Source organism: Phaethon lepturus, unplaced genomic scaffold (genome assembly GCF_000687285.1).
Source record: "Phaethon lepturus isolate BGI_N335 unplaced genomic scaffold, ASM68728v1 scaffold7584, whole genome shotgun sequence".
Classification (NCBI taxonomy): Eukaryota; Metazoa; Chordata; class Aves; order Phaethontiformes; family Phaethontidae; genus Phaethon; species Phaethon lepturus.
This window is the reverse complement of record NW_010532595.1, coordinates 2,594-17,438: the sequence shown is the minus strand read 5'-3', so window position 1 is coordinate 17,438 and position 14,845 is coordinate 2,594. Positions and strand designations below refer to the sequence as shown.

Here is a 14,845-nt window from a genome sequence, read left to right as displayed (position 1 = left end):
AATGGAAACAAATATTCGTGCTGTGGTCCAATTCAGGAATTGATGATCATGACATTACATGAATACTCTAGCTTTGGTATCTGCAGACACCAATCGCAAGAAGACAGTCACAACCTCTAGATATCCATGCCCAGAATATGGATGGCAAAGGTCTGTGAGAATCCACTAACAGTCCTGTCAGCAAAAATTCAGTTATTCATGAAATTAAGCTGTACTGAGATCTTCTAAGCTCTTATGAGAGCTGAGCTTTACGTTAGCCCAGATGCTTCAGAGCGGAGCTATGTTTGAATCATTCTAATTGATATTCTCTAGACTCACCCTATAATCTCATCCTACTTAGTGAGCAATATAAAATCTTTTCATACATCATACCTGAGTCACATTATCTTCATTTGCACTATTGAAGCGCTGCACATCTCCCGAAACGGACACACGGCTCTCCTTTACCACGGGCTGGTCTTCTGGACCAGTAAAACTATTTGGATAATAGTTTGGGGCACCACCTGGAAAAAAAGCAATAGCCCCCAGCCCAAAATGAACCCAAACCAATCAGATGCCAGCTCTCAGAGTAAGTCAGAGGAAAGAAAATGTTCTTTGCGAAGAACCTAAATCAGTTACCCAGTTACGATTCACTTTATTAAAAACAGTTGTCAGCATTTTTCTGTCAACATACAGCTCAACATCAGGAGCTGTGCCTTCAAGCCAGTACTTAGCATTTCCTACAAACAGAATTTCAGTAGGTTTTTGGGGTAAAAATTGATTTGTTTTAGAAATAAGGAGGTCTGGCCACTCTCAACAACATTGCTCAGAGAATTTTAATAGACGAAGTCATGGAAGTCGTTCAAAGTTTTAGTCCAAGGCAGCATAAAAAACCTAAACACTTTTATCTGCATATTTGTAGTACTACTAATCTTAACTATGTAGGGAGCTTATTCTAAATACAATGAACTTATAGAACTGCATAAAAATAAACTTATTATCTGTTCTTGGACAGGAACAGCTGTTCCCAAGTTCGTTTTCCAAGTATTTCCCTCTCCTCCCTTACTATTAGAATTCATAGCCCAGAAGAATACAGTGTTTTTGGCACGAGGCATAGCTTAGGTATACCCCTGTTTACTTTCAGGTATAAAACAGTCACTATAGGGCAAAGGCTGACAGAACATAACCTGTTGAATAGAGGTGAAGTTAAAGCTCTAGTCTTGCCATTTACACCCTTGCCTTTCCCAGTCTCTTGGGAAATCAGAAAGCAAAGCAGTTTAACAAATTGGACTAGTGTATGAAAGCCAGTCTTTAAACTTAAGAAAGGCAAATACAGATTTCTCAAAGACATTTAGGCCATCTCTATTATTTTTATAATAGATTTTTCCTTAGAAGTAGAAACGAAGAGGTAACTGACTTCTGCAAAACCATTTCTCTAGCATATTTCTTCATTTTAAATAATTCATAACTTTTTAAATTTACACCCCTTTAACAAGCACGTGTCTAGAAGTCTTTAAAGGAACATAAACTAGGGACAGTACTGAATTCATTTGACTGAGGGTGTTCTCCTGAAAACTCCCTTTCTCTTAAAGGCCTATTTTAAAGTTTTTAAACAAATCTTAAGTTTCACTTGTTTTTAACACTTCAAAACTCCCCACCCCCTGTTCAAACACCCAAACAAAGCCTCCTTTCCTAGGTTAACAGAAGAGATATACACCCATTCTAAACAACTATGTAAACATGACAAATATTCTACTTTTCAGGAACCAAGAAGAAAGCCCCCCTTTACCCCCCCTCTCATTGTTTACAAAATTAAAAAAAGACAGTCTATTTGTAGCAAGTAAAAATTACATACATAGAATAGAAAAACACTTATAGTTAAGAGACGATCAACTACTTTACACAAGGCTGAAGATGTATAAAGAACATCCACGTGCTGCTTTTAAAGTCTTAAAAAAAGACAGAGAATGCATTCTGCAATCTACACACGCATGCTTATGTTTTACAGTGAAGTTTTCATTCTCAACACTTGTACAAGACTGACAAGAGACAAACTGGATAGACAAATAAAAGCAATGAAGGCACTACAATATATTCAGATTTAAGAATGCTTTCAACAAGATCCCTCAAACAGGAGATAACAGGGTAAAAGTCACTATCTTGTCAACTAGCAGCATATCAAGAACATAGGATACAGGAATAAAAGGTCACTTTTTGTAGTGAGAAGAATTAATCAGAAAGACCCTCCTCAAGGATCTGCGTGAGGACTATTCAACACATCCGTAACATTACCTGAAAAGGGAGCAAATAATAAACTGACAGCTTAGCCTCTTGCAAACTTTAACGTAGTCAAAATCAAAGCTGGCTATTTATACTGACACATGACTTCACGATACCAAAACAGTGAATTTTTGAAAACAATTTTATTTGCCATGCAATTCACATGGGGGACAGAAATGCATGCAACTTTATACATGCACAACCATGGGTTCTAAGATATGTCACTACCTATCACAAAATAGATCTTACATTCATTTGGAATAGTTTGAGGTAAATTACTTTGATTGCTAGTGAGCACCGAGTTAAAGAGAGTATTAGGAATGGCACATGGACAAATTTAGGGCACTCTACAGAAAAGGGCATATGTGGATTTGTAAGAACTGCAGGTGAGGCCAACTAATCTCAAAAAGGATCTCGAGGCACAAGAAGGTTGACAAAGATTATGAGAGGTAAGGAACAGTTTTCACGTAAGAGGGAAAAAACCAGACAGATTGGGAAGTCTGAAGCTCAGGAAGTTGTACAGTAATAAGCTTGAGTTCAGGGAAAGTCACAAGAGACCCTGAACACTTGAGGAGAAAAAGTAGCATTTCTCACGGTATAAGAAGTTAGTAATATCCCATAAAGTGATCTGTTTAGCAAGTACCTTAAATCCCCTGTGAACCGAAAAGAATTCTGCAGTACATGCGTAAGTATCATTATATTTAAATATATTTTCATGACTACCTTGGTTGTCAGAAACACACATCGGTCCATCTCTCTGGTAATTGGCCACACGAGTTCTGAAGGGGCAGTTCACAGGAATTTGTAGATAGTTAGGTCCCAGACGGTGTCTATGAGTGTCAGGATACGAAAAAAGACGACCCTACAAGATTTATCACAAACTTTCACTACCACTTGCTGAGAGAGACCATTTAAGTGGTATATACCAATTCAAAGCACTATACATTAACTAGTAAAAGGTAGAAGACTCTCTCCTTTGCATACATGTTCTTGACATATTTCAAATTATGTCCAAAGTGACACTCGGCCACAAACTAACCTTGCCAGAAAGCCAGTGAAGACTGGCAGGTTAGATTGCATTTATGCAGCTTGGGTGCTTCCTACCAATTTCAGAATGCTAAAAGTTATTCTGAAGCAGGAAAATGGTTACACATGTAGAGATGAAAATTACTATAATGGTGCTAAATATTACTAAGGAATAATATAGTATTTCCCTACTTATTTTCAACCTTAGATTTACAAATTTATTACATCTGAAATACGGTAGTCCCTTATTTATTTACTGAACTGAATTTAAAGCAGTTCTAGTGACATCTGCATGCCAAGCATAAAGATTGATTCTGACCATGAAGTTTGTGGGAGCGAAGAGAGGCAAAACATCCCCCTGCAAAATGCATGACAGTTCACGAGTTTATCCTGTTAGAACTGTCAACGTACCTTCTTGTTTCCATGCCTATAATTTGAAAGAACAATCTGGTTTTAATCTGAAAAAGTATAACATGCAAACATCCATGACTGCAGACAGTAGAGTCTACTGCAGCTAGTCTTAATCAGGTATTTTGACCTGTAAGAAATCTGATAGTCTTGCAATTTGTATCAGGGATTAGTTATATCTGTATTTTAGAGCATTTGAAGTCCACCTCTCACACTCATAGGAGTTTATAATTCTAAGATAAACTGTAAAAGCATGAATAAATATGCATCGCTGCTATGGCTTTATCCTGTACTTGCCAGACATAGATTTCCCCATCAACTTTGACAGGCGTTGCAGATGCCCCCTAAATTCTAGATTTTCTACTCCATCAGTTCTTTCCCATTCTTTTTATATTTAAATTTTGGATGAGCACATCAAATAGTGATCACTAAAAAAACACCACCCAAAAATTAATTAAATAAATAGATAAATCAGTTGGTTTCCATCTTTCAGGTTTACTCCTGCTAGACAAACAGGAATAGGAATGCTTTCATAAACAGCAAAGCAAACATAACGCTCTTCAGGTAATATCTTATGGGCATTGTAGTTTACCTGCAGCATTTTATCAGGGCTAGGTTCAATACCAGGTGGCATGTTGCTAGGATCATATGCCATCTGTTCTACCTCTGCGAAGTAATTCACAGGGTTCCTGTTCAAGACAAGCTTTCCCACAGGGATGAGAGGGTAGTCACCATGCGGCCAGATCTTGAAGATATAAACACACATACATTAAAATCAACATTATTATAGTATTATGCAGCTTAAATAACTACTAGGCCTAACTACTAGCTACTTACCTGACTTAAGTCTTGATTGAAAAAAATACATTTGCTAACAAACATGTCTTATTTTAAGAACTCTTTTGCAATTAATACAGAGTACTAATGCAACTTATTTCATCATCCCAGCATAATCTCAGCACTTGACTACTTAAAAGAAATACCCACAGGCACGTGAAAAACTGCCTAGGAATGCAATATCGTGGGTAGAACTGGTAGCAGGATTGTTTTCAGCTACTTCAAAATGCAACCAGCTTAACTAGCCTTTTCTTTGTCATGTTAGCCTGTATTTTCAAGTTCAAAAGTCTTTAGCCATTTTGGGAGAGTAATATTAGAGGGGGGAAAAAAACGTAATACAAGTTTAGTATCTTTCAATAAGCTATTCCTTGGAACAGCAATTGGAAGTCTGACAAAATCAGCCATGCAATTAGAAACTACATGATCAACAACACTAAAACCAGTGGAGCTCAGGGTGTGACTATATGATCTTCGGAAATGCAGCGCAGTTGTAATCTACAGGCCTGGAATCAAGCCCTAGCCATATTTCACTGAGGAAGAGTAACATCAGATATAACGTCAATATAACTTCATCTCCAGAATTTCTGACTCATCAGGACCACGTAATAAAGAGCAGACTTAAAAAATAGAAGGGAGGAATAAAAAAGGACAGACAAACTTTACTGACAGGGGCTAGTAAGAAAACAGTGCTACTCCACGGAAACTGTTACACTTTTTTTTTTTTTTTTTACAGATAAGCTCAGTTCTGGCATTTGCTACTTTTTCATCTCATGACCTTACTTAAACTAGCTGAAATTGAACATTCACAACAGTGACAGAGATACCTTAGTTAAATCAAAAGGATTAAACGGAAACTTCTCTGCTTCTTCAAACGTCATAACTTGAATGTAGAAGGACCATGATGGATAGTCCCCCTTGGCAATGGCATTGTAAAGATCACGTATTCCATAATCAGGATCAGTAGAAGCTAATCTTCCTGCTTCTTCAACAGAAAGATTTTTGATGCCCTGGTCAGTCTAAAAGCAATAAAAGCAGTAACACCAGTTACAACATGCAGAAAGCATTACAGAAATCATTAATAAGAATGTAGTTTAACAAAACTTGTTACCTAAGAATGCGACTGTCCACATTTCAATCTTCAATAATTTGAGTTCAGAATAATACTACATTCAACAGCTGCCTTCCAGATAAAAACCAGTTCTCTGATAAGAGTGACATAAATATGTAATGCTATACCGCAGAACACAAGACACCAAACTTGATGGTATGATCCCTGCAGCACATCAAATAAAGCAGTTTCCTCTCCCTCCTTACAGGATGGAGTGCTCCTTTACTGTCCCATCATCCCATCTTTTCCTACAGATCACATACCAACATAAAATGATAAAACAGTTGCAGCAGCCCTCAGGGCTGGAAGTTCTGAATTCTACATGAATCTCAGTTCCCCCCACCCCCCCCCTCCGTTCCCCCCCCCCCCCCCCCCCCCCTTTTTTCCATGACATCTTTAGTGCTAATTAAAATATCACTCTAGTAAGTTTTTGATAACTCAAAGGCTAAAAGCTGCTATACAATCCCTCTTAGTTTAACATAATGGTTTCCAAAGTCTTGCTTCAAAGGTAGATGTCCAGCCTCCACTGAAGTCTAATGATGTAAGAAAATGTACGGCCTTCAAAACTTTGAAGGGAAGTTGTTTTCAAGCAAGATAGAATGATAGAATCTTTGGTTGGAAGGGAACTTTAAAGGTCATCTAGTCCAACCCCCCTGCAATGAGCAGGGACATCTTCAACGAGATCAGGTTGCTCAGAGCCCCGTCCAACCTGACCTGGGATGCATCCAGGGATGGGGCATCGACCACCTCTCTGAGCAACCTGTGCCAGTGTTTCACCACCCTCATTGTCAAAAATTTCTTTGTTCTATCTAGTCTAAATCTACCCTCTTTTAGTTTAAAACCATTACCCCTTGTCCTATTGCTACAGGCCCTGCTAAAAAATCTGTCCCCATCTTTCTTACAGGCCCCCTTTAAGTACTGGAAGGCTGCAGTAAGGTCTCCCCGGAGATGCTAGAGACTGCTTTCTCACGGAAGTATGGAAGTTCAGTGAGGTTCTGTGAGCTTCAGCTGCAGAGCTCTTGGAAACAGAGTTTTTATATTTTGGTACACAGCTGAGGCCATCTTAAAAGTACTAGATCAATGCAGCTCATATCCAAATGTTAAACGGGAACAAAACCCACCACAACCAGACTGAGAGAACTTTTACCTGAAGAAGCACCTGAACTACTGTGTAGCCATGAACATGAAACAGGAACATAGCGCACACTGAATAAAACACATTTCCAAAGGGCTAGAAGAGTCTTGCATCTGCACTGAGTGATGACAAGGGAATCTGACAGGAAGTTCTTGCACAGCTTCACACCCAAAAAACCCAGTGGTATGAGGCTGAAACACAGTAAGCTGAGCTAGATGCTCAGAGCTCACCACCCAGACTGAGTTCTTCAATAACAAGCGACAGTTCCCCAAAGAAAAGGTCTTTACAGTCTAGTAAATACCTACTGTGTCACAGCAAGAGCAATGATGCTTGTCATATTTGTTAAAGGCATGCAACCGATATAAAAATCCCCCCACACCTTTTTGGTTGAGTCTATGCACTAACAAGTCTTTTCTGAATTAAACTTGAAAAGTCACAGAACATTTTTACACAGTCTATTTAAACTGTTTTTCTTAATCCAATATGATATATACTTCCAATAGATAACTGGGAAAATAGAAAAAATATCAATACCTTCACATGGAATTTGCAATAAACTGCTTTTCCACTAGCATTAACCAGTTTAAAAGTATGTGATCCATATCCATTCATATGGCGATAACCATCAGGAATACCACGATCACTGAACAAGAAAGACACCTAAGGAGAAGGAGCAATCAACATTAATGGACTCACCAGATCAAAAATGAAGTGACCATTTGAGACAAACTTCGTTTATTGTATTAACCTGCATCACTGGAAGCCATCTTAATGTATGAATTCCTTGAGGAATTTCTATTTTAAGTTTTAAGAGTGTTAACAAAATAAGACTGCTTTGGTTTTGTACTAAGAACAACTGTGAGTTATATGTCCACGTAGTTTCATGCCCTCATGAAATATTCGTTGAAGGACAAGACATTAACCTAGTGATAATGTTATGATTTCCCTGTATACATAGGGCAGGTAAGGATGGCTAATTTAAGTTACAAATAACATTTTTTTTTCCAGGTTAAAGACAAAATCTGAAAACTGAAGTCCTTAACAACTTCAAAATCTTCAAGCAGTAAACATACCACCATGCAAACATATTCAAAAATGCTGCACTAACAACACTTCTGGGTACTTTTTCCAATCAGTAATTGCTGGAAGGCTTCTGTATGAACTCATTTTGTTTTTTTAAAAAAGCAACTGTGTATTAATTTTATATTAGGTTTTCTTTTTCTTAACATTCTTATATACATTTCAGAATAATTAGTCGTTTTGCAGTTTATCTAATGTGTGACACAACATACAGCTTTAAACAAACTTGTATGTGATAGCATTAGATTCCATGTATGTGTTTACATTACATCCCATAACTATTCTAGCATTAACAGTTTGTTGTTCATCAGTATCTCCACAGCTCTAACATTAGAAAACGTAGCAATTTCCCTTTCATCCCTATATAAAATATGGTTACAAAAACAGAAGAATCACACCCATTTCAGAGAGTCATTAAAAGAAAAAAGGCTAGATACATGTACTAATAGCCTTAAAAAGTTATTGTAGGCCTTTCACCTTTACTGTTCCTAGAAGATTATTTAGGCTTCTAGATAAAACATGGAAAAGAGTTAAAAACATATACTGTCATAACATGATTTTCTTAATCATACAAAATAAAGTCAAAGGAGAAACTTACTTGATGCAAAGACTCAGGGCGAAGACTCCAGAAGTCCCACACCATGTCTGGATCCTTCAAGTGAGTCTGAGGGTTCCTCTTTTGGCTATGGATGAAGGATGGAAACTAATTTGTCCAGAAGTGGAGGATGGAGGAAAGAGATGGGGCGCGGGGGGGTGGGGGGGGAAAAAGGGAAGAGTTCTGTAACACCTCCAAATTATATGGGGTATACTAAGCAAAAACAAGACAAACAGTTTTTTCAACACACTTAACTGAAAGGAACAGCACACTGAAAGATGAGACAAAGTTGTAAGATCCTAAAAAAAAAAATATTGTCATATCCCTCCTGCAACCAAATTCATTCACAGACCAGTAAAATTAGGGTAGGGGAAAGTGAAACATTTACAATTAGGATACACAGGCTGTTCAAAGCTGAAGAATGCTTTCAGTTTGTGACTGATAAAGTGAGAGGAAAATATTTTCAAATTTGTATATCTGAACTTTACTGAATATCTGACTCTTAAATGAATACAGAGATACTATAAAATATCTGTGCAGGACTCCTCCACTCAAGCAAAGTCCTTCTACTTAGAGTGCCATTAAACTTATATTAAAAGAAAAAAAAAAATCAGATTTAGGAAAAGGAATTTGCAAGAAGCTTTTAAAGTGAAAATCTTCTTCCAACCCTCCCCCCCAAAGAGCCTCAGAATTCAAAAACTGTCTGCAGAGTAAAACAGCTAATTTGAACACCAGTGAAACAGGTCAGATCTGAAGTTAAAAACATGACAACGCACTCACTTGCTGGCTATTCTGCTGTGGCACGTGCACTAGCAAACACAACTAGATGTGTGTGCTATTTGTGGTATGAAACCACTTAAGTAATCAAGCATTAGTTCTTAAATTTATTTTATTTTTAAATAAAACCTTTTCAAGTCAAAAAAGTTTGGACCATCTAACAAACAACAAAGTTTAAGTGTGTCAATACAACAGCTTTTGCTTCTCAGTGAAGCAAGAACAAGATGTGAACGAACTTTTGGACTCTTTCACAATACCCTCGTCTTTTGTGCTTACTCACCAACATTGCATCTCGAATAAAGAAGATCGGAGTATTATTTCCCACAAGATCCCAATTACCCTCTTCTGTATAGAATTTCATTGCAAAGCCTCGAGGGTCACGAACTGTATCAGCTGACCCAGATTCTCCAGCTTGAAGAAACACATGAACATATAGAGCGTTATGACAGGAAATGCATACAAGTCGTAAGCATAAAAACAGAGAACTTGAGAATATGCCATAAAATCCTAAAAGGGTGGGGTTTATTAATTTAAGTCTTTTCTAAGCCAAGGAATTTCTGGCGTATTTTCAAGAATACTTCAGGCACTAGAAGTTTCCAAAGTGTGAACAGACACCCCCCCCAAGCATTTGGGCCACAGTTAAAAGAAAAAACAAACAAGTATATCCACTTGAATAAATTAAGAGTGGAATTTGCATTATCACTAACAAGAGACAACATCAGATTATAAGGCTGCATTGGCAAAAACCACACTAGTTTCTGCACATCAAACCCCAGTATGAAAGCTCTTATTTGAAAGGTAGCAATCTAAATGGCATGCCTAATAAAAAGCGTATTTATTACAGAAGAGTTCCAACCCTTTTAAGTCCCCTCCTGCTTTAGCCAAAACAGCCCTTTCAATGGGTAACTTTGTACCAGAGCAGAAGTGCCTACCACAATACCTGAGCAAGAGTGTTCCAGAAGTATTCAGGAACCGCTAATGCTAAACATCATGATGAAATAATAAGGACATGTTCTCTCATTTAAAAAAAAAAAAGCGTAGTACTGTAGCTAGGAAGAAAAGTGTTCTCACAGAGCAGGGAAAGGACAGGTAATGATGCAAGAACCCACTTCAGCACACAATCTGCAGCTCAAACTCAGCTGCGCATCTCTCCCCTGTATAACATTCCCTGACTCCTTAAGTTTTGGTGACACAGGGAAAAGCCAGTAGGCCAAAACCAGCAGCTCCTTGAGCCTTGTTGGACTACTTTTTTCTCTCCAATACTACTTCCAGAACCAAATCCTCACTAGGATTTCTTTTCTTTTAAATACAGATACAGTAGTAACACATATGTCTTGAAAGATCATTTTTCTATCAGACAAGATACTGATCATAATGCATGTTTCAACTACCACAATATAAGATTTTGCTAGTTTATGCATTCAGCTCTATAGAAATAAGTTTATTTATGGAAGATTGTTTATTCTTCTTTACCTAGTGCTTACTTTACAGCATTTATCCCCAAAACATTCCTACAGCATAAGAGATTATAGGTATTTAACTTTCAAGTGTTAACTAAACTTTCAAGTGTTAAACTGCAGTATGCAAGAGTTGATTATGATCCACCCAGAAACAAAGCAAGCTTTCTGTCAGAACAAAAAAATAGCTCAGACTGTGCTTTCTCTCACATTCCAGATAGAAAAGTGCCTATGGAGAGCCTGGCAGAAAGATGCAAAAGCTGCTTAAGGTCTTACGATTTAAATTCACAGAAGAGGAATTGGTTGGCAAAAAGCATTTCAAACTACCTTAAGTACATTAAATGCTCCACAATGCAAACATTGCTATCAGTGTAACTATGGTACACATTTAAGAAGATGTACAATAACTTTAGAGCCTTACCAACAGTGGAGAATCGTATAGCAATTGGAGTTCTTTTTCCAATGTGTTCAAACACTTTAGCCTTACAATACTTGGTAATATCATGAGTGACTTCAAAATAGCCAAAGGCTCCTGAAGAAAAGTAAATTCAAAATATCAGATCTAGACACCTTCCTTCCACTCATCACATATCTGTTATTCCAGTGTGGTCCAACACACAACTTTAAGTCAAAAGGGAGCATGGAAATACACCAGTTTAAACACAGGTCATATCTATGCACTAAGACACTCAATTTTCACAAAATAAAATTTACTTAACACAAACTACTATTTGCATGGTTCTCACTCCCCCTGCCTTCACTGATTCTTAACAGTTCCCAGCAGCAATACAGACCACATTTCTACTGTGCAAAATAATACACAGTAGCTTTTTGGATGCCCTTCTGCCAAGATTTGCATATTTATCTCAGAGCAAGACAAGTCTTTCTTTAATCCTGGTCTGTGTTGCAGAATTTTTGGTCCACCTGTAAGCTGGATGAAGCAACAAAATTCTTCCCAGCCCCACAGAGAAGTCTTTTCCATGTACATTCACATTACAAATTCAGTCCCCTATTTTCTTCTTCTAGGGCAATACATAACAAAAATCAGAGATGTCAGTTCTACCCTACTAAGATCAATAACAAATTTTAAAATTAATTGATTTAGGTTTTTTAAAAATTTAAGTATTAGATCATCATCATCTTCCTTTGGCAGACAGATACATCGGATGACAAAGAAAAGAATCTCTACCAAATAACATGCAGACAGACGTTAAAATAGAGATGGGTAAGTCTTCCATTCCAGAGGAATGGGGTACTATGGAGGAACAGAAGAAGCAGAGATTACAGCAAATACAGTAAAAATCTAAAGGCTGTAACTGTATTTTTTATCTTTTTTTCTTTTTAAACAGTTTTTCAGTGCTTAAAGTTTTGGCATTGAGTTCTTCTAAAGCAGGCCTTACCTCCTGTTCTCACTGTTGTGACATATAATTATTACAATCTATAATACTAAAGTCTAGATAATATAATGCAATTTATCTGTAACAATCCAGGCATTCACTCAAAGAGTTTTTAAAGTCTAATTCTACACAGAGAAAAAGTATGTGTTTTTAATCATACCTGCTCCTTTTGCATGCACAACTCTTTCAGGAATCCTCTCTCTGTCAAAATGAGCCATCTCATCAGTGAAAACAACATCTTGAACAAGAAGAGGTCCATGTGGCCCTACTGTCAGAATATTAAGCTTATCCCCTACTGGGTTCCCAGCACCGGTGGTCAAGACGTCTGCTTTCTGAAAGCGAGACACAGTCAGTATCACAACACCAGAAATTAAAACACCCTCTATATTTAAAGCCACACAACATGCATGCCTGTTATGTGTCATAGGATGTATTAACAAGTATATAGCTAAGTTATGTAAGATTCTGGAACTCGTTACAGAAAATATAGGTATCTAACTACATCATAGTACTATGACTGCAGCTATTTAAGAAGGGAAGTTCAAGTCATGTATAATCCAAGAATGTCTTCCACGGTTCAGAAATATTACTTTTTATTACTTGAAGCTCTTGCTTCAAGAAAGTATGAAGTGTCAATCTTAAAACATGAATTAAGGTTCAGTTTGCGCCCCACCTCAACAGGACAGGATGGGAAGAGAGCAAGTTAGAAAAGGAATAGCTGCTGGAGAGTAGTAAGGGAGCAAGGAAAGGAAGAAGGTAATGTCAATACAAGGATGGAGGCGTAAGAACAGAGCTATAGTCACACAGCATAAAGACTAATAGGGGGTACCCATGATTACTGTTGGTCTGGAAAAGCTATAAAAAAAATAACATAAGCAAGAGCACCTGAGGAATCATCATTCTAGACTCTTGAACCATGGAAGGACTAAGATTAACAAAAGCCCTAAGAAGCCCTACTGTCAATAAATGCCCTGTTTAAAGGACAGCAAACCAGAATTTTTTTTTTTTTACTAGCATCATCACTGTCTTTAAGAGAACTGCCCAAGATAGCCCATACTCATCCTCTTCCCTTCCATACCAAGTCTTAAGTTAACCATTCTTGTAGGCTACTTCAAGCTGCAGCACCTTGTAAAGTAGGAGTGACCCTGTACCTGAAAAAAACAGCTACTCCAAGAAACACCTGCTGGAACTCTGTAGCAGTATAACTGAGCATATTTCCACTTTCTTAAAAAAAAAAAATCCACAGTTACATGTTGCACTAAACTGACATACATCCATATAGGCTCTCTATCCATACCATCCTACCCTCTTCTGCCAGTGGCATCCACGCACCTGAACCACAGGAAATGCACCAGAATACACTCACTCATCCCCTCCTGAGTAGTTCTCCTTCTTTTAAAGTTCCGTAAATGAAAAGGGATGGTAAAGAGAAGGAAGAAGTAACTCTTGATGAGAAGACCTTCATTTTTATATCAACGACTTTATGGGATTCCAACTTTCAACAATTTAAGTTCTGCTTCAAGTGTTTCAATTACTGTAAACAAGCAAAATTCCCATCCGTATCTCATGGAAGAGTATACTGAATCGGACTAGCCTCCAGGTTTTTTCCAAGAGTATATTCTTGGGGAAAGGGGAAAGAACAACTACTCACATCTACACCCAGAGCTCTGGATAAGGCAGAATTAAATACATCTTTGTTTACCTTAGGTATGTGAATAACCACATGAAAGACATTTGACAGGATAACTGCATTTCCAATGTGTTCTTACTAATATGCAGTACACACTACTCTAGCTGGCTTGAATTCCAAAGATAGCCAAGTTCTTTATTCTTCATTCACCCATTCATTAGCATAAAGCTACAAGTATAAAGTCAACTCCTTCAGGATGCCTGAACTCCTAACCTACACTGAAATTTGTACAAACATTTAAAAAGGACAATATATAATCTGTTACAAACAGGAACATGATGTTAAAAACTTACAGGAAAGTTAAAATACCTTAAATAAAGTTAAAGTGGTAAGTCAAAGGAACATCTGCTTGAATCAAAACATTATCTATAACTTGTCAAGGGAAATATGCAAGAGAAGAACTATTCTTGGTATTCTTTCTATTACTTTTATATCACATGCTTCCTACTTTATGTTTTGCTCAGTTTTAAATGAGCCAAAGGAAACTATTTCACTGCTCACTTTGAGAAACCACCTAGTTAGCACAGGAAGGTCTTCCATCCTGAGTCTAAGAGTCCAGCTTCTTAAAATGATACCCTAATATACAGGCTCCATATAATTTCACATAAATCCTTAATTATGTATCCTTATTTCCATATAAATCCTTAAATATGTATGCTTTATTAGGTTTTAGCTATCATCTTGAACTAGAAATTGCTTACATTGCCGTTACAAATGTTTAGAATCAGAACTTAGAAATGCTTAAAATTAGAATTTAATTTCATATATTAAAGCAGCTAAAAGGACGCCGCCATATTCAAGGAACTTTAGGAAAAAGCTCATTCATCCATTCCCCGATTCAGTGTAGTAAGTGTTAAAATATTCTACTTTCAAGATAATTACCCAGCACAAATTAATTATATTATCAGCTCATTACCCTGACATATTTTTCCGTACTGAGGCATGAAAGCTACAGGCAACCCATCTCAAAACTCATTCTAAGCCTCCACTTTGAAAAGCCCTTTTTTAGGACACAGTACCGTCTGCAAGATGAGCCTATAAAATGCTCACACATCACAACGCTTTTAATTGAACTC

General features: G+C 37.3%; 1 protein-coding gene across 1 annotated transcript in view; it reads right to left on the bottom strand.

Moving 5' to 3' along the window:
• Nucleotides 1-12,461, bottom strand: part of CAT (catalase) — a gene marked incomplete at its 5' end in the record, with an annotated part of 14,324 nt that extends 1,863 nt beyond the window's left edge. Inside the window, 9 exons of the mRNA XM_010284876.1 lie at nt 373-503; nt 2,983-3,121; nt 4,286-4,438; nt 5,355-5,546; nt 7,308-7,433; nt 8,452-8,556; nt 9,506-9,636; nt 11,104-11,214; nt 12,240-12,461. Coding sequence (XP_010283178.1) covers nt 373-503; nt 2,983-3,121; nt 4,286-4,438; nt 5,355-5,546; nt 7,308-7,433; nt 8,452-8,556; nt 9,506-9,636; nt 11,104-11,214; nt 12,240-12,461 — 1,310 coding nt within the window. The remainder of the gene's footprint in view (nt 1-372; nt 504-2,982; nt 3,122-4,285; nt 4,439-5,354; nt 5,547-7,307; nt 7,434-8,451; nt 8,557-9,505; nt 9,637-11,103; nt 11,215-12,239) is intronic.
• Between the last annotated feature and the right edge of the window lie 2,384 nt (nt 12,462-14,845).